At 38.1% G+C, this 17,042-nt stretch overlaps 4 protein-coding genes and 1 long non-coding RNA gene across 7 annotated transcripts in view; all 5 read left to right on the top strand.

Annotated features, from left to right (window-relative positions):
* LOC117950018 overlaps positions 1-6,440 on the top strand; it is a 15,990-nt gene extending 9,550 nt beyond the window's left edge. The window contains exon 3 of the long non-coding RNA XR_004657790.1: positions 6,430-6,440. This is a non-coding gene — a long non-coding RNA (uncharacterized LOC117950018). The remainder of the gene's footprint in view (positions 1-6,429) is intronic.
* On the top strand, positions 993-11,638 carry LOC117950015 (receptor-transporting protein 2-like). Of its 2 annotated transcripts, XR_004657788.1 has the most exons (3): positions 993-1,261; positions 1,759-2,206; positions 11,627-11,638. XR_004657788.1 is itself a non-coding variant. In XM_034880658.1 (2 exons), exons 1-2 carry the CDS (start codon positions 1,119-1,121, stop codon positions 2,096-2,098), a joined length of 483 nt encoding a protein of 160 aa, XP_034736549.1. In that variant the 5' UTR covers positions 993-1,118; the 3' UTR covers positions 2,099-2,212. The 2 variants fall into 2 exon arrangements, 1 of the variants encoding a protein (XP_034736549.1); XM_034880658.1 differs by lacking the exon at positions 11,627-11,638 and having other exon boundaries at positions 1,759-2,212.
* On the top strand, positions 4,367-5,332 carry LOC117950016 (receptor-transporting protein 3-like). The gene is made up of 2 exons (XM_034880659.1): positions 4,367-4,622; positions 4,875-5,332. The coding sequence occupies exons 1-2, from the start codon at positions 4,474-4,476 to the stop codon at positions 5,203-5,205; spliced, it is 480 nt and encodes a 159-aa protein (XP_034736550.1). The 5' UTR covers positions 4,367-4,473; the 3' UTR covers positions 5,206-5,332.
* On the top strand, positions 7,428-11,615 carry LOC117950823 (5-hydroxytryptamine receptor 3C-like). Its single transcript, XM_034882169.1, has 10 exons — positions 7,428-7,603; positions 7,791-7,845; positions 8,314-8,477; positions 8,668-8,712; positions 8,856-8,962; positions 9,308-9,477; positions 9,750-9,907; positions 10,441-10,651; positions 10,929-11,114; positions 11,286-11,615. The coding sequence occupies exons 1-10, from the start codon at positions 7,577-7,579 to the stop codon at positions 11,573-11,575; spliced, it is 1,413 nt and encodes a 470-aa protein (XP_034738060.1). The 5' UTR covers positions 7,428-7,576; the 3' UTR covers positions 11,576-11,615.
* A 1,928-nt stretch (positions 11,639-13,566) lies between the features above and the next one.
* The window catches only part of LOC117950013 (5-hydroxytryptamine receptor 3A-like), a 6,261-nt gene continuing 2,785 nt past the window's right edge, over positions 13,567-17,042 (top strand). The window contains exons 1-5 of one of the 2 annotated variants that reach the window (XM_034880656.1): positions 13,567-13,718; positions 14,012-14,056; positions 14,376-14,482; positions 16,226-16,395; positions 16,587-16,750. In XM_034880656.1, coding sequence (XP_034736547.1) covers positions 13,578-13,718; positions 14,012-14,056; positions 14,376-14,482; positions 16,226-16,395; positions 16,587-16,750 — 627 coding nt within the window. In that variant the 5' untranslated portion in view covers positions 13,567-13,577. Of the gene's footprint in view, positions 13,758-14,011; positions 14,057-14,375; positions 14,483-16,225; positions 16,396-16,586; positions 16,751-17,042 lie in introns of both variants that reach the window. The other variant, XM_034880655.1, reaches the window with a different exon arrangement.

Here is a 17,042-nt window from a genome sequence, read left to right on the forward strand (position 1 = left end):
CTCTCTTGGTTTTTGCTGTAATAATAGTTTTAGACATCTGGGGACTTATTTTGATACACTGAGCTCCTCTCTCCTCTAACTTTCCATCTTTTCATTTATGTGCATCCATGTCCCAGAAATGCTTGTTAGTAACCTAGCTATGGGGAGTCATTCCCCGGAGTCCTTATGTTCTTTTTTCCCCAGAATTTTCCCTTGGATCAGAGAGGCTCCAAAATCAGGGTAGCATCTGTCACCTTGGTCCCGCTCCATGTTCTGTGATGCCATGTTCTACTGCTACACTGCAGTGCCCTGCTATGTCCTGCTGTGCCTTGTAATGCCGCACAGCGTCCTGCTATGCCGCAAACTACTACAAAGAACTGCTACAGACTACAAATTTTTGTCTATTTTTGTTATTGCCACTCTTCATTCCAACCCCGACCGGCCCGTCAGACACCGCCTACTAAGAGCCTGGGTCTGACCGAGGTTTCTGCCTAAAAGGAAGTTTTTCCTCGCCACTGTCGCACTGTTGCTTGCTCTGGAGGAGACTACTAAACTGTTGGGTCCTTGTAAATTCTGGAGTGTGGTCTATCTGTATAGTGTCTTGAGATAACTCTTGTTATGAAGTGATACTATAAATAAAATTGAATTGAATTGAACTGAATTGTTTCTATTAAAACCTTTTCATAAAGAACAGAAATGAAAATTTGACTTAGAAAGTTGAAATAGAACCATGCACAGTAGTAGGAGGTAGATATTGGGAGTGATCGTTCACATGGAAACAACAATTACAGTGGATCAATTTCAGTAACGTAAAATTACATCTGCAAAATTATGCCATGTATGTTGATAAAGACTAAATGGATAGGGCAGTGTTGCATGAATACTACCGGAAAGTGGTTGTTTCATTTCTTTTGCAGTCCTTCACTAGTGAGTGCTTTGAAGAGAAAACAAAACTACACCCGAAACTTAAGGAAACCAGGTGTACACTTAAGTTTCACTTTCCATTAACTCTGTCTTGATAGACTTATCTCTCGACCTAGGCTTGATGACTCATTCTCACAAGTTGTTTGTATACTGTGCAGAACAGCTGTCATTGTTTTGCATCTTCCTGATTCACCAGCACCACTGGAATTGACAGGATGGCAGAGACAGAGTGGACAAGTATCTTTCAGATTACAGCAAAGAATCTTATAGACTCCTGGCGTCTGGAGTTTGATGACAGTATTGTGCCCAACCGCCAACAACCGGGCTGGAAGAAGTCTATTGTTTACACAAGTGCACGGTAAGTGTGATGGACTAATGTTAAAAACTGTAGTTGATTTGGATACACAGCATGGTATATGCCAGGTTAATACACTATAAATTATGGTTTAGACAGTGATTGCAATTGGTTTATTGGAGCGTATGTTGTGGGGGAAAAAATCCCAAGGTCACATTATGGTTACTTACTGTGTATTTTGGGGGGGAAAATGATCCCCACAATGTAAACCACTATAATTTAGGGTACAGACTTGGTTTGGTTTAAGGTTAGGTTTAGGTAATAGGCAGGTTAGGGTTCAGGGTATGTAAGTTAATGCCATGTCTAGTGTGACAAAGCTGGTTAGAGTTATGGTTAAATTGACAGAGAAATAATTTTATTTGTAGAGTTTGACCTCAGTTGATGAGGCCAAAGAATTATAGGTCTTGCAAAAATGTCAGAGATTATTCTGCTTCCAAATGTTTCTATAGCTAATACTTGAGTTTCCAGTGTAACTTTAGTCAGTTTTCATTTTGTTATAGGTTCCACTGCAGCGAGTGTGGAAGACGCTGGTCTTCCAACAAGGTGGGGGTGGTCTGCAACATGCGCCTGGCGTCCAGGCAGGGTGTTGTCAAGGTGAGGCCCTCCCGTCAGAACTGTAAGATTTGCAGCAATGCTCCAATGGAGAAGCCAAGTATCACTTCAGAGAACATCAAACCCCTCCTGCAGAATCTGGTGGAGAAGATAAGAATCAAATGCTACAATGAAGACCTGGGCAGAAAGAAAAGGCCCTTCAGAAGCTTTGATGCCAAAAGTCCCCACGAGCCTGCTCATTGTGAGGCCTGTATGCAAGGCATCTGTCCAAAGACAAAGTCATATTAGCAAAGTGTCAGTTGTACTACACTTTCCCTTCTGTCATTCTGTTACATTGCATTGCTTGCATCTTTTTTAAATGATAAAGTGCATGTAAGCTTTCATAAATTGTTTTTTGTTGTTCCGGTTATCAATTTTCTTTAAAATTTTCTTTTGTCTTTTCAAAAGCATTAAACAAGCTTTCTCTTAAGCAGATCTTTGTTAGATGATCAAAGCTTATGCAAGCAATAAACTAAATATATTTGTGATTCATGGTGTGGGTGTTGTGTTTTCAACTAAATTGGTCTAATTTATTTATTTATTTGTATAAATGAGTCAGTAAAACATTACATTTAAAAAAAATATTTGCAGATAAATATTTTAGAACACTGGGATAATGTGCATACATGTATGTACGTATAAAACCGGCAATGTTAAGCACCATTTACTTGCACTTGTAGTTACAATGTTCATTGACGTGAGGCCCAACATGCAGGGAAGAGGCAGGCAGGCGAGTATGTTTAGGGATTAATACCAAACAGAAACGCATACAAAAAGGAAATCAAAAATCCAGGAAAAATGTCCAAAACCCAAAAATGCAAATAGTTCCTGGTGAAAAAAACATGCAGCAACACGCACAGACAGACAAAACTATCTGACAAGAGACAGGGATGCACAGACAGTAAATACACAGGGTAACGAGATAACGAGAGGCAGGTGACAAGAGGGCTGGAAAACAGTCGGAAAACATCAGGTAATCACAGGAGTGGGAAAACACAGGAAGTACAACTAAAGACAAGACAAGACAAAGACCAGACTTCAACATAAAACAGGAAACAGAACATACAGACACTCAAGGGGAACACAAGAGAGAAACCACCACACAAGACCAGGGAGGAAACACAAAAATAACAGAAAACAGGATACAGAAACCGGATAAAATCTGAAACCCAAAGCGTAGTTCCTTCACTAATAGCCGAATGTGACTCGGGATGATGTGTAAAAAGTGAGGGTAGTCATGATTGGCTATGTATAAGAATAATATATTGCACAATCATTCTGATTAAAACTTTTAATCTCTTGTTTCTAATGACAAACAGAACAGTAGTTAAATGGGGCCTGTAGGGTTGAAATCATATCATCATGCACAGGAGAAGAAGGTAGAAATGTTTGAGAAGTGACTGTATCTACATTTCATTGTGGAAATGATAAGAGTGGATCACTTGTAGTAAAGTAAAATGACATATTACTACTTACAAAATTATGCTATTTGTGTGAATAAAATAATAGTGTATACTAGTTTTCATCTCCTGCAAGACAGAAGAGACATAGAAGACAAGGCAGCATAATACCAGTAAGTGGCAGTGTTGCCTCATTACAATTGGAAAATGTTTCAGTTTCATTTATCTTGCAGTCCTTCACTTGGGAGTTGATCCACACATATATTATGTGTGTGATATGTTATTAAATTAAAAGTTAACTTTCAGTTGACATTCTCCCAAAACACACAGTTCACACACACAGTATGTTTTGCCTTTTTGCCACTGGTCCAACAGAGGAGCAGCTTCTCTAAGATGCTCCGACAGTTTAAATGCCGCACGGACCGCAACAGGAAATCATTCATACCACAAGCAATAAAACTAACTCTTCAACACATCATCCCTTGGCGCTAGATGAGACTCTGAGACACCACAATATTGCAATAAGGGGAACCGGCACGATTGGTTCATTTATATTTTAGCATACTTAAACAGTTGCACATTTGGGTTTTCCTATCTTGTATGTATTTAAATATTTGTTCTTATATTGTTATATTTTATTCTTCTATTTTGTTATTATTATTATTATTTCATGTATATTGTATGTATGTATATTTTGTGTGCTGCTGTAATACTGCAATTTCCCATTTTTTGGGATCAATAAATATCTATCTATCTATCTATCTATCTATCTATCTATCTATCTGTATTGTATAGGATGGCTTAAGACAGGAAAGTGGAGAGAGAGAGAGATGACATGCAGCAAATGGCAGTGGGTCAGAATCTAACCCAGCCTGCTGCAGCAAGGACTGAGCCTCTGTACATGGGCGCATGCTCAACCCGGTTGAGCTACCAGGCCACCCCCAAACAAGCAAGTTACATTTTCATTACATGGGCTTTCCCTCTCTTTATTTCTCTGTATAAACAGGTTATCCAGCAATTAAACAATCTTGAGACAAAACTTGCCATTTCTCATTCTATTCATATTGTAAAACTAGAACTGAAACTTAAGGAAACCAGGTTTACACTTTTAAGTTTCATTTTCCCCAGACTCTATAGTCAGGATGAGTCATTCTCACAAGCTTGCAGATCAGCTGTCAGTGTCATGTCTTTTCTTCACTAACTAGGAACACTGGCACTGACAGGATGGCACAGTCAGAGTGGACAAGTATTTTCCAGATGAAAACAAGAGATCTTAAACAAGGAGACACCTGGCGTCTGGAGTTTGATGAAATTATTGAACCTAACCGCCTAAACCCAGGCTGGGAGCAGTACATTAGGAACACATGTGCAAGGTCAGTGCGCTGAACTACTGTTAATAACTGTAGCTGTAAATTATCTATTGTATGTGTTACTTAGGTTAATGTAACTTATAGTTTAGGTGATGGATTTGGTTTATTAAGATATATCTGTGTGTGTGTGTTGAAACTGATTTCCATCTAAAATGTTAAAATAATGTTGTTGGTAGGTTATTGATATGACAACATATGAAGGGCCAGTTCACACTTTCTGTCTTAGACTTAATTGTATCGTATGTCATTTTCAAGGTTCAAATGCACCAAGTGTGGAAGAGGCTGGCCTTCCAACCGGGTGATGGTGGTCTTTCACATGTGCCTGACATCCGGACATGGCGTTGTCAAAGTTAGGCCCTTCCGTCAGAATTGCAAGCAGTGCAGCGGAGCGCCAATGGATAAGCCCAGCATCACCTCAGAGAACATCGACATCCTCCTGGAGAATCTGGTGGAGAAGATAAGAATCAAATGCTACCATGAAGACCTGGGAAAAGAATACAGGCCTTTTGTTAGCCTGGATGTCAAAAGTCCCCATGAGCCTGCTCACTGTGAGGCCTGCATGGCAGGCATCTGTACGAGGAATTGAGCTTGTGTGGTTTTTAAGCCAGCCCTGTTAATAACTAAGATTAAAATAATTACTTAGAATAATTATAATTTATTAGCTCATATTACCAAAGCATTATACGACTTATCCTCCTGTTGTTCTGTTTTATTGAAGTGTGCCCCTTATCATATATTGTACATATACAGTATATATACTGTATATATGATGTATGTGATTATACATATACTGTACATATAATCAAGTTCATTATTTACAATCAGAAACGTGATCGATGAATAAAGCATATAGAAACAAAAATCTAAATGTATTTGTGATTTGTAGTGTGGATATTTTCTGTTTTGACCCCCAGCGCTTCCATGCAGGTGACTATGAATGATTTACACTCACCTAAAGGATTATTAGGAACACCTGTTCAGTTTCTCATTAATGCAATTATCTAATCAACCAATCACTTGGCAGTTGCTTCAATGCATTTAGGGGTGTGGTCCTGATCAAGTCAATCTCCTGAACTCCAAACTGAATGTCATAATGGGAAAGAAAGGTGATTTAAGCAATTTTGAGAGTGGCATGGTTGTTGGTGCCAGACGGGTTGGTCTGAGTATTTCACAATCTGCTCAGTTACTGGGATTTTCACGCACAACCATTTCTAGGGTTTACAAAGAATGGTGTGAAAAGGGAAAAACATCCAGTAAACGGCAGTCCTGTGGGCGAAAATGCCTTGTTGATGCTAAAGGTCGGAGGAGAATGGGCCGACTGATTAAAGCTGATAGAAGAGCAACTTTGACTGAAATAACCACTCGTTACAACCGAGGTATGCAGTAAAGCATTTGTGAAGCCACAACACGCACAACCTTGAGGCGGATGGGCTACAACAGCAGAAAAAAACCCCGGGTACCACTCATCTCCATTACAAATAGGAAAAAGAGGCTACAATTTACAAGAGCTCACCAAAATTGGACCGTTGAAGACTGGAAAAACGTTGCCTGGTCTGATGAGTCTCGATTTCTGTTGAGACATTCAGATGGTAGACTCAGGACTTGGCGTAAACAGAATGAGAACATGGATCCATCATGCCTTGTAACCACTGTGCAGGCTGGTGGTTTAAGCCTCATAAACTATTTTTTGCCATTGTTATGAAAACCTTTTCCCTCAAATTTTTTATTTCTTTCATAAAATGCTTTTTTGTTATCAGTGTGATAACATTTGTTCTCTCTCAGATCATTTGTTTTCTTGCATGCAATAAAGAAACAAATCTAGCTCCACACATATCCACCTTTGTCCTTAGAACCAGAGATCACCGCTTTTTTTAGATGATGCTGTCTATTTTTAAGTACATTGTTTGTGAATATGCCATTTATGTCTTTACATGTTGAATTATGGGACCTTGAGGGAGAGGGTAGGATACATTTTGACACAAAAAAGTATGTATAAAGGAGTCACTGATATAAACTGATCCGTAACAGTTAAATATACAATGTCATATTCAAACAGGTCAAGGATGAGGATTTTAGAAAATTGGATATTTTGCACATAGGCTACATGTTTCTTCTTTTTGTATGCGTGGTACCAGCTGAGTGATAAAGTGTCAATGGCACGCAGGAAGTGATATACTACATTTCTAACAGAAGAAAAGGTAAAAAGTTCAAAGAAAAGGCCATCACTGTCTGATTGAACATTGCCACAATAGCCTCAAAGTTTCCATGAATCTAGCAGTGTCCTTCATTGTAGTTACAATTTCAATATACAAGACTTACATAGACTAATTCTGTACATGTGTGCTCAACACTGAGATCGTTGGAGTACCACATCGTGACAACTTGTTGAACAGCCACATAATAACAAACGGAAAGGTTGCTTTGCAGAAGCATTGTGTGATACCCTTGTTATTGTTGACAGACAACATTAATATAACATGAAAAAAGGTTGGCTGGCAGAAGGTCTGGGGTGACACCAGAGGACACATGTTTCTCACAGACCATCCACTGTTTATTTGTGTATGACCAGCAGGTGTGACACTCATGCTGCTGTGGTCAGTCCTTACCATCTGCAAGTCACACACTGCGGTACATCTTTGTTTTGTACAAAACCCCCTCAGGGAAAGTAGCTGCCGTGCAGTGTTTTCCATTTACCACATTATTTGCCAGGGGTTTGTCCACATCACGCTTGGTGTACAAGGGTCCTTTGTATATCTAGTCACAAAAGGCTGAATTTAGTCTTGTCAAGAGTAAGTGGTAAGCGGTGAATACGCTGGCTGTCTGGCAATGGTTATTTATGGATAGATGACTCTCCACTTAAAAGCAAATCTTCCCATAGTGCAAGTGGTGATTATTCTGTGTGCTTATCAGACAACGGGTAGTGAGAAAACTGCTTTAATCTGACAACTGTAGAAATCATGGCACTCAAGGATACTAAACTGAAGGTAAAGAATCTTCTTCTGGTTCACATTCTGTACGTAATGAAGTTCTATTTTTGAGTCTAAAATCACCATTAGTTATAATAAATACTCTGTGTAACTGATGACCCTTTCTTAAATAGTAAATAATCAATGGTTTTAATGATTTAGTTATTTAAATTGAAACAATTATTTCAAATTTGCTTCATTCTAGTCTCTCCCTTCATCAGCCAGGCCCACTCTGGCAATGTTTCTTATTCTTATAGCAGGTAAGCCTTTCTGAAAGCATTACATGTTTATGCTGTATGGTGTCGAAAAATATAAGATTGCATATAATGAAAAAATGCAGGAGAATGTCTACTGCTTGTACAGTTACACAATGTATAATGTATGTGCAATATTGTAAGCCAAATTCTGGATAAATTAAAGCCTTTGTAATATGCATTGCACTGGAAATAAGTGCATCAAATTCCCAGTGATTACTAGAAAACTAAAGCTGAGACAAACCCCTTCATTTTTTGATAGTTGCAGGTTTGATGTTTTGTTGAAAACTACACTGCACTATAACTTTCATCCTTGCATTTTGTATCTGTGTTACACTTGTTTAGCTGTTTTTTTATGTTTAACTGTTTTTATGTTTTATGTAAAGCACTTTGAATTGCTTTGTTGCTGAAATATGCTATACAAACAAAGCTGTCTTGCCTGTGACTGGACTTTTCCATTTTGAATCTTCTTAGCTGCGTGCAGTGCCATCGAGCTGAACTGTTCTCAGCCCACCCAACCAGCCCTGCTGGAGGCTCTGACTCCGGTCTTTAACCTGAGCTCCATACGACCCGTCATGAACATGACCACCAGCACCAACATCACCATATACTTTACCATGTATGCGATACTAGGAGTGGTACGTTTCAGTTCTTTGTAGATAAGTATGCATTGTGCTATTGCTTATTTTGCATGACTATGTGTCACTTATCTAAGAATGAAACTCTTCAGATGTACAGTACATTAGACAAATCACTCACAAGTCATTTTATACAAGTGTCTTTCTCACTGTTTTTGTGCCTAAAAGCAGCTCTTCTCGTCTCTTCCAGGATGAAAAGGCTCAACTTTTGCTCACTTACCTTTGGCTAGATTATGTAAGTACTGCTATCATCCATTTTATGTAATGTCTCAGTCAGTGATGTAGGAATATTTGCGGGATTATGTTTTGTGAATGATGTGATTGTAACTTATAGCATACCTGCTCAGTGTACTGATAACAGTTTTGCTGTTTTTTTAGAAGTGGATGAACGAGTTTGTCAGCTGGGACCCAATCAAGTGCGGCACCAACGTGTTATCTCTTCCCAGAGAGAAGTTTTGGGTGCCAGATATTGTAATCAATGAATTGTAAGCATATACTGTATACACATATATATATATATATATATATATATATATATATATATATATATATATATATATATATATATATATATATATAAGAACGGTGTTATGTGGGATTGACTCAAAATAAACTGCAGTGCCCATGTTGTTCATTGTAATAAAGGACAACGTCAACCAATGCAATCATTTAATGTTTTCACGTTTTTGCTAAACAGGCAATACTTGGTTGAAGGATTCATTTGTTGTTGTTGGTATTTTCGACAAATTTGATTTAAATTCAAATTAAACCCCAGGTCTCACTTTGTAGACATTTAATTTGTAACTCCTCTGCTTGTTCTTTTCTCGCAGTATGGATGAAAACACAGCCCCATTTGTCCCGTATGTGTATCTGTATAGCAACGGTCTGGTGAATGATGCTCAACCAGTCAGAGTTGTCAGTGCCTGTAACCTTGATATCTATACCTTCCCCTTCGATGTACAGAACTGCACTATGACTTTTGGCTCCTACATCCACTTAGGTAAGGCACTTCACCAATTGTCTCTTTTCCTTTCTTTGAATACGTCTGTATGTCAGTTTGAACATAAGTGTTCATGGAATGTAAATGTTAGAGGCAGTAAGTTCTCTATGTCTCATATCGACTTCTATTTAGGGACACTTAAAGTAAATATTTTTGTGATACCATGGCCACTTACCAAAGGAAAAAAATACTAATAATCATGTATTTAGTAAAGTATGTTTTTGCCTTGACTTTATACAGGATAATGTATTTCTCTAATCTTCTCTCCCCAGCGATGGACATAAAGATTTTCCTAGGGAGAAATACAGAGGAGATCACAGAGTTCTCCAAGGAGGTGATGACCACCATGGGGGAGTGGGAGCTGTTGGATATCACCAGCCAAAAATACAGCCATGGCCTTAACGATTACATTGATGAGATTTCATTTAATGTAGGTTGACTGTAATGTAATGTTATTGTAACGTAAACTGAAATACATAGACCTTAAATTGCATTTCAGTCTCAGACTGTAAGAGTGATGTAATGTAATCAGGCTGGGAGCAATAAAACCTGATGTGAAATTATTTGCATTTTTCCAACACACTTTGAAATATCAGTCCTATTCAAATTCTAATTGAGCAGCTACAACAAGGCTGTATGTGGACAAAGTTATAAAAATATTATTTACGAGCAAAAAACGTAAAAGTTCAAACAGTTTAGTAAATATTCACAGAAAAGGTACCTGGCCAAGTGTTTTGTTTCTTCCCTCTGCAGACATTAAAACTTTTATGACCTCATAAGGAGCAAGATTCCAGATCGGCCTATCTGAGCTTTTATTTTCTCAAAGCCAGAGCAGGATAACCAGGTTCACACCTATCACCATTTCTAGCCATTGGGGGAACGTAGGCAGGCTGGGGAACCCTAATTAGTTCACAAGTCAGTTTAGGTTTACCAGTTGCTGTATATCTGTCGACACCACTACAGGTGATAGTGCGGCGCCGGGCTACCCTCTATGTGGTGAACCTGCTGATACCCAGCTGCTTCCTCATCACAGTGGACCTCTTCAGCTTCCTGCTGCCTCCCCAGACTGTGGACCGGTCCTCCTTCAAGATGACCCTCATCCTGGGCTACACCGTTTTCCTGCTCCTCATGAACGACCTGCTGCCTATTACTGGAAACACCATACCTCTCATAAGTCAGTGTTATTCTCTATATTTACTGAAACATGTTACACTACAGAAAAACTCATGCTTTCCAATATCTTAAGCACATGGGGCTTTGGGGAAGGTAGTGTGAACAAGTATTAAAATTGGTTGAAATTTTGATTCCCATAAACAGATAATGTGGGACAAGTAATTAACATATGCATTTCCAGAAAGGGTACAGAGTGGTTTCCATGTTTGACAAGCATAATGAATATACAGTAAACACATTCTGAAAGTGCAAACTTCTACCCTGTCTCTATCTGCCAGATGTTTTCTTCTCTGTCTGCCTGGCTCTGATGGTGGCAAGTCTACTGGAGACTATCCTCATCACCAACCTGCTGTGTGGCTCTGCTGACTTCCCGCCCGTTCCTCGCTGGATCCATGTGCTTGTTCTGCAAATTTTGGGCCGTCTCATTTGCTTGCCTCAGAAGACTAAAGAACTAAGAGATTCAGGTGGTTTAATACCTGCGTACAAAATGTAGCAATAAAAGATTACAGAAAATGACTGAATATACAGAATTAATCAGATGGATTACCACGATTGTTTATAATAATACACCACATTGAAGGAGTAAATGTAAATATATTTTTTTAAATTTCAATGGTTTTTTCCTTCAAAACTAGACATGAAACCCAATGCTGCATTGGCACAGCAAAACGCTGATGATGGGCTTCGAGAGAAGAGGGGGCCAGCCGTGGAGAACAAGGCCCTGCAAGAGCTGAGGAGCCTTGGCAGAGACCTCCAGGCCGTCCGCCTTCAGGTGGAGCAAAAGCTGGGTGGAAGCCAGAGCTCAGAGGAGTGGATCCAGGTGGGTTTCATCATAGACCGCCTGCTGTTCCTCCTCTACATCCTCTTCATATCAGTCAGCTTCTTTACCATCATCATTATCTGGGTGAACTCATACAGTCGATAGACAGCTGCTGTCTGTTTTAATCGGCTCTCTTCATGTAGCTAGTGACAAAAGTTTGTTGATTTTGTTATCAATACATGATAGATTTGTTGTTTTGTTTGGAGCCAACACATTACATACTCTAAAGTAGTGGTTTTATTGTAACATTATCTTATATAATTATATCGGACATTAAATAACCATACAACATTAATTAGATGTAGTTCTAGGCCTTTTGTGTTATATTGTGCCACTCTAAAATGGAGGAAAACCATTGTATACAAAATAAAATTACTTAAGAAAAGCTCATTCAGTTTGGATTGACATTTATTTAAAACATAATAATCATGTTCCAATTGTTTTCCTATTTATTCATTGTTTTTAATGCCAGTTTTTAATCCTATATACTATTGTTCATATTACGCAAACAACATCTTAAAAATTATGAAATAAGTAACTAAACACATTTTTAAAAATCAAAGCAGCAAACACTTCATCACTCAATGCTGCTGCATCAAGATGCCTAAGCCAACATACATATCCGTACTTGAGAACTATGAAATGTATGTACCCACTTGCTATAACATTATAAATCAGTTCTACATTAAAAAAAACTTTTTCCAATATGTTTTTTGATTACATTTACGGGTTTTGTAAAACTAAAATCTGCAAATCCACATAAATTGATTTCCCATTGAGGAAAACCTTCCCTTTTGGGTGGTAAAGAAAAGATATTTAACTAATATTTTCTGATGTCTTTTTCTGTTGGGACTTTGTGGGATTCAGAGATTTTCAGGCATGCCAAATTTTAAATGAACCCAACTCTAGATGTAGGTCTTTAAGAGCACTTACCTTAACAAAAACATATTTTTTTTTACATGTATTCATATTCATTCATTTATATTTATTGATTTTTTCATATATATATTTTGCTAGATCATGTCTGTATTTGCCCAGCAAAATGTGTGTAGACAACATTACACAACAGCCCAAACCACCAGCACACTCAAACTAACAACCAATTTTGACCTAATGTTAATGTTTTTAGTGCTGGCCGCTGAAAGTCAAGCCTTCTAAGGTTCTATTCATCTTCATCTTTGTGCTCATGCATGGTAAGTACTTTGATACAGTGTGAGTGTGTGTGTGTGTGTGTGTGTGTGTGTGTGTGTGTGTGTGTGTGTGTTTGTGTATATACATGATTCCTATTGATTTTCAAGAGTTGAATTAATGATAAATGATGATTTAAGTCAATCCTTTCAGTTTACTTTCGTATAAAGGAAGGCAAAAGGTTTTGAGTTGATTGAGGCATTGTAATAATTTAGCTAACTGAGACAACTGTGTACAATAAAGAAAAGGAAAACTGATTTTTATTGAATGTCATTACTCATTTCATCAGAAGAATTTATCCAATGTCTTAAGAATCCATGAGAGGTAAGTGAGAAGAAAAAACATTCTATTGATCTATTTTCTTAGTCTAAATTGTTTACTCTTCTGTATTTAAGACTTAAGAAAAGGTGAAAAATTAAAGTGTTGTGTCAGGATCATTTTTCAATTTTTTTTGTAATACTCACTTTAGCCAGATATTCAAAGGCTGAAGTGCACCATTGCCTCATGTTCTAAATAGGACTACAATCATTTATGTTTGATTCTAGTTTAGTTTTAATGAAAAACTAATATATTGTGTGCTGGCAAGTTATGTAACATTACTGTAATTTCATTCTTTTGGCTAGAATTTTTTTTAACAAGCGCCAGAACATGGGGTAGGGGGTGCACTTCAGCCTCTTGTGACAAAATGAGTATTACAACAAACAAATGAAACAATAGTTACTAAAATAAATAATTCTTGGCAAAACTTTTTTTTATCACGTTTCACAGATTTAGAGTTGAGGTACTTAGAAAATCTTATCCTGGCAAAAAAAAAAATGTTCAAGTCATAAACAGTAGAGAAAACAAATCAGATCAGTCTTAAATACTAGTGCAGAATGTTTTTTTTAAATTTCTTACTTGCCTCTGGCTTTTGTTTCTTATGTTTTCCTTGTTAGCTCCATGCAGTTCCATCATGCTGAGCTGCTCTCGACCTGACCCGCCTTCCCTCCTCCAGGCACTCGAACCAGTCTTCAACATGAAATCCATCCGACCTGTCGTGAATGTTTCAACCCCCACCAACGTCAGCATTGACTTCCTTCTGTTTGGCATTTTGGGGGTGGTAAGGCTACACTAACCTAACCAATTTACCATTAGGCCATATTCAATTGCTTTTAAGTGCAAAAAGTGTACCTACTCCTATCAACTTATTCATTCAATTGTTTTAAGTACCATACATTTCTGTTATTTTGCACACAGCTCGACTTTGGTTAATGAGAGCCAACAGGATAATTCCACTTCATTTTAATTTGTATTTCTTTAAATAAAATGTCTGTAAGAAGGAATGCATATGACGTAATGTTGGTTCTTTTGTAGGATGAAAAGGCCCAGCTCCTGAAAACGTATATCTGGCAAAAAATAGTAAGTATTTCCTTCCCAATAAACTTCTCAGTTTACTAGAAATAATATAGGTGTTCATCTCTCTCCAGTCTTAAGAAATGTTCCTACTGCATACCAGCCATAGAACATGAGATACATTGTAATCTTCCACAAAAAATAATCAAATACTGTAACTTATTATTGGCTATAAAAAGCTAACACAGACATACTGCAGTTGCTTTAGTCAAATCTAAAGAATTATTACATTTCCACCAACTACTGTATTACCTGAAAGTGTTGCAGTTTTATACTGTGTGTAGCCAGGTATATATGTGTTGTATCTGTCTGATTTGCGTTGCAGAAATGGAGAAATGAGTTTGTCAGGTGGGACCCAGAACAGTGTGGTTCTTCATGGATTACAATTCCAAGGAATCTGCTCTGGGTACCAGATATTGTTATCAATGAATTGTAAGTAGCATCTCTCTGTAGAGCAGTGCCGCCATGTATGTGGATCTACTTTATACAATGAGGAAAATAAGTATTTGAACACTCTGCTATTTTGCATGTTCTCCCACTTAGAAATCATGGAGGGGTCTGAAATTGTCATTGTAGGTGCATGTCTACTGTGAGAGACAAAATCTATAAAAAAAATCCAGAAATCACAATGTATGAATTTTTCAACTATTTAGTTGTATGATACAGCTGCAAATAAGTAGTTGAACACCTGTATATCAGCTAGATTTCTGACCCTCAAAGACCTGTTAGTCTGCCTTCAAAATGTCCACCTCCACTCCATTTATTATCCTAAATTAGATGCACCTGTTTGAGGTCGGTAGCTGCATAAAGACACCTGTCCACCCCATACAATCAGTAAGAATCCAACTACTAACATGGCCAAGACCGGAGAGCTGTCCAAAGACACCAGAGACAAAATTCTACATCTCCACAAAGCTGGAAAGGGCTACGGGGAAAAAGCCAAGCAGCTTTGTGAAAAAATTGGTGAAAAAATGGAAGAAGTTAAACATGACTGTCAATCTCCTTTGGACTGGGGCTCCATGCAAGATCTCACATTGTGGGGTCTCAATGATCTTAAGAAAGGTGAGAAATCAGGCCAGAACTACACGGGAGGAGCTGGTCAATGACCTGAAAAAAGCTGGGACCACCGTTTCCAAGGTTACTGTTGTTAATACACTAAGACGTCATGGTTTGATATCATGCATGGCATGGAAGGTTCCCCTGCTTAAACCAGCACATTTCAAGGCCCGTCTTAAGTTTGCCAATGAACATTTGGATGATCCAGAGGAGTCATGGGAAAAGGTCAGATGAGCTCAAAATACAACTTTTTGGTCAAAATTCCACTAACCGTGTTCGGAGGAAGAACAATGATGAGTACCATCCCAAAAACACCATCCCTACTGTGAAGCATGGGGGTGGTACCATCATGCTGTGCGTGTTTTTCTGCACATGGGACAGGGCAACTGCACATTATTAAGGAGAGGATGACCGGTGCCATGTATTGCGAGATTTTGGGGAACAACCTCCATCCCTCAGTTAGAGCATTGAAGATGGGTCGAGGCTGGGTCTTCCAACATGACAGTGACCCGAAGCACACAGCCAGGATAACCAAGGAGTGGCTCTGTAAGAAGCATATCAAGGTTAAACTTGTACAATACTTGTTTGCAGCTGTATCATACAATTAAAGAGTTAAAAAGTCATACATTGTGATTTCTGGATTTTTTTTTTTAGATTATGTCTCTCACAGTGGACATGCACCTACGATGACAATTACAGACCCCTCCATGATTTCTAAGTGGGAGAACTTGCAAAATATCAGGGTGTTCAAATACTTATTTTCCTCACTGTACATTCACTGGCCTGACCTAGACTGCACCCCACATAAGAGGTGTACTGGTGATTTTTTGATGTTGTCAGAAAGTCATTGATACATTTTAAATTCAGGGTTCCAAAATAAAATTGTCATATTTTAAGAACTTCATACACATTTGTTTAACTTGGAACTTTTGCTTCCGTAGTTTTTCTTTCTGAATTCACTGAAATCTCTATATAGTATTTGTAGTTTGTTTCTGTTAGTTTTTTACTGTGAAGGCCTTTAATGAATTGAATAATATAGCCGTTGGTATTCTTACAAATAAAGTAGATGCCAATCATATCTACCGGCTTGTATGCATTTTCTTTTTGTTTCTATTCTAGTATGGAGAAGAACTCCGCTCCATTTGTCCCATACAGCTATCTGTTTTCTAATGGCTTCGTGTTTGATGAACAGCCTGTCAAAGTGATCAGCTCCTGCATGCTCGACATCTACACGTTTCCGTTTGATGTCCAGACCTGCTGTTTAAGCTTCAACTCCTACTTACTCTCTAGTAAGCAGAAACTGATTCATGATTGTTTTTTCTTGAATTTACAAAATACTTGAGACAATATAGATTGATTATGTTTGTTTCATCATTTGTTTTAAAGATTCTGTACATTATGTAGTGCACATAGTCTTTTTTGTAATTAATGTAATTGAGAATTGCACAAAAACATGAACTGAATCATATTTTTCTTTCAGTGAGTGCTATGCCAATTGGCCTCTCATCAACTGCAGAGGATATATTTACATTCTCTAAAGAATTGATGACAACCAAGGGTGAGTGGGAACTAGTTGGACTCACAACGAAGACATACATGCTACCGCATATGGAGGACGAGCTGTACCAAGAGATTCGCTTCTATGTAAGGAAATACTGTAGACTGTGACCTTGTCCTGTTTTCCTGTTGTTTTGTTTAACGTACACAACAAGAGAGATGAGGAGGAAGATACAGAAGGAGGAACAGGATTGGACAATGTTTTGGAAAGTCTTTCAACAAATGTTTTACTACATAAAGAGAAGATGACCAATTTCATTAAGGTTAAATGAAACATTTAAAATTGTAATCCATCACAGATTATACACTCACCGGCCACTTTATTAGGTACCCCATGCTAGTAACGGGTTGGACCCCCTTTTGCCTTCTGAACTGCCTC

Source organism: Etheostoma cragini, chromosome 9 (assembly GCF_013103735.1).
Source record: "Etheostoma cragini isolate CJK2018 chromosome 9, CSU_Ecrag_1.0, whole genome shotgun sequence".
NCBI classification, from domain to species: domain Eukaryota; kingdom Metazoa; phylum Chordata; class Actinopteri; order Perciformes; family Percidae; genus Etheostoma; species Etheostoma cragini.

Bases quoted from the DNA above. Each gene is read 5' to 3' on its own strand.
- LOC117950015 (XM_034880658.1), top strand. From the start codon at position 1,119: ATGGCAGAGACAGAGTGGACAAGTATCTTTCAGATTACAGCAAAGAAT. The intron at 1,262-1,758 runs GTAAGTGTGATG...ATTTTGTTATAG, and splicing joins ATTGTTTACACAAGTGCACG to GTTCCACTGCAGCGAGTGTG.
- LOC117950016 (XM_034880659.1), top strand. From the start codon at position 4,474: ATGGCACAGTCAGAGTGGACAAGTATTTTCCAGATGAAAACAAGAGAT. The intron at 4,623-4,874 runs GTCAGTGCGCTG...GTCATTTTCAAG, and splicing joins ATTAGGAACACATGTGCAAG to GTTCAAATGCACCAAGTGTG.
- LOC117950823 (XM_034882169.1), top strand. From the start codon at position 7,577: ATGGCACTCAAGGATACTAAACTGAAG. The intron at 7,604-7,790 runs GTAAAGAATCTT...GCTTCATTCTAG, and splicing joins TCAAGGATACTAAACTGAAG to TCTCTCCCTTCATCAGCCAG. The intron at 8,478-8,667 runs GTACGTTTCAGT...CGTCTCTTCCAG, and splicing joins TGTATGCGATACTAGGAGTG to GATGAAAAGGCTCAACTTTT.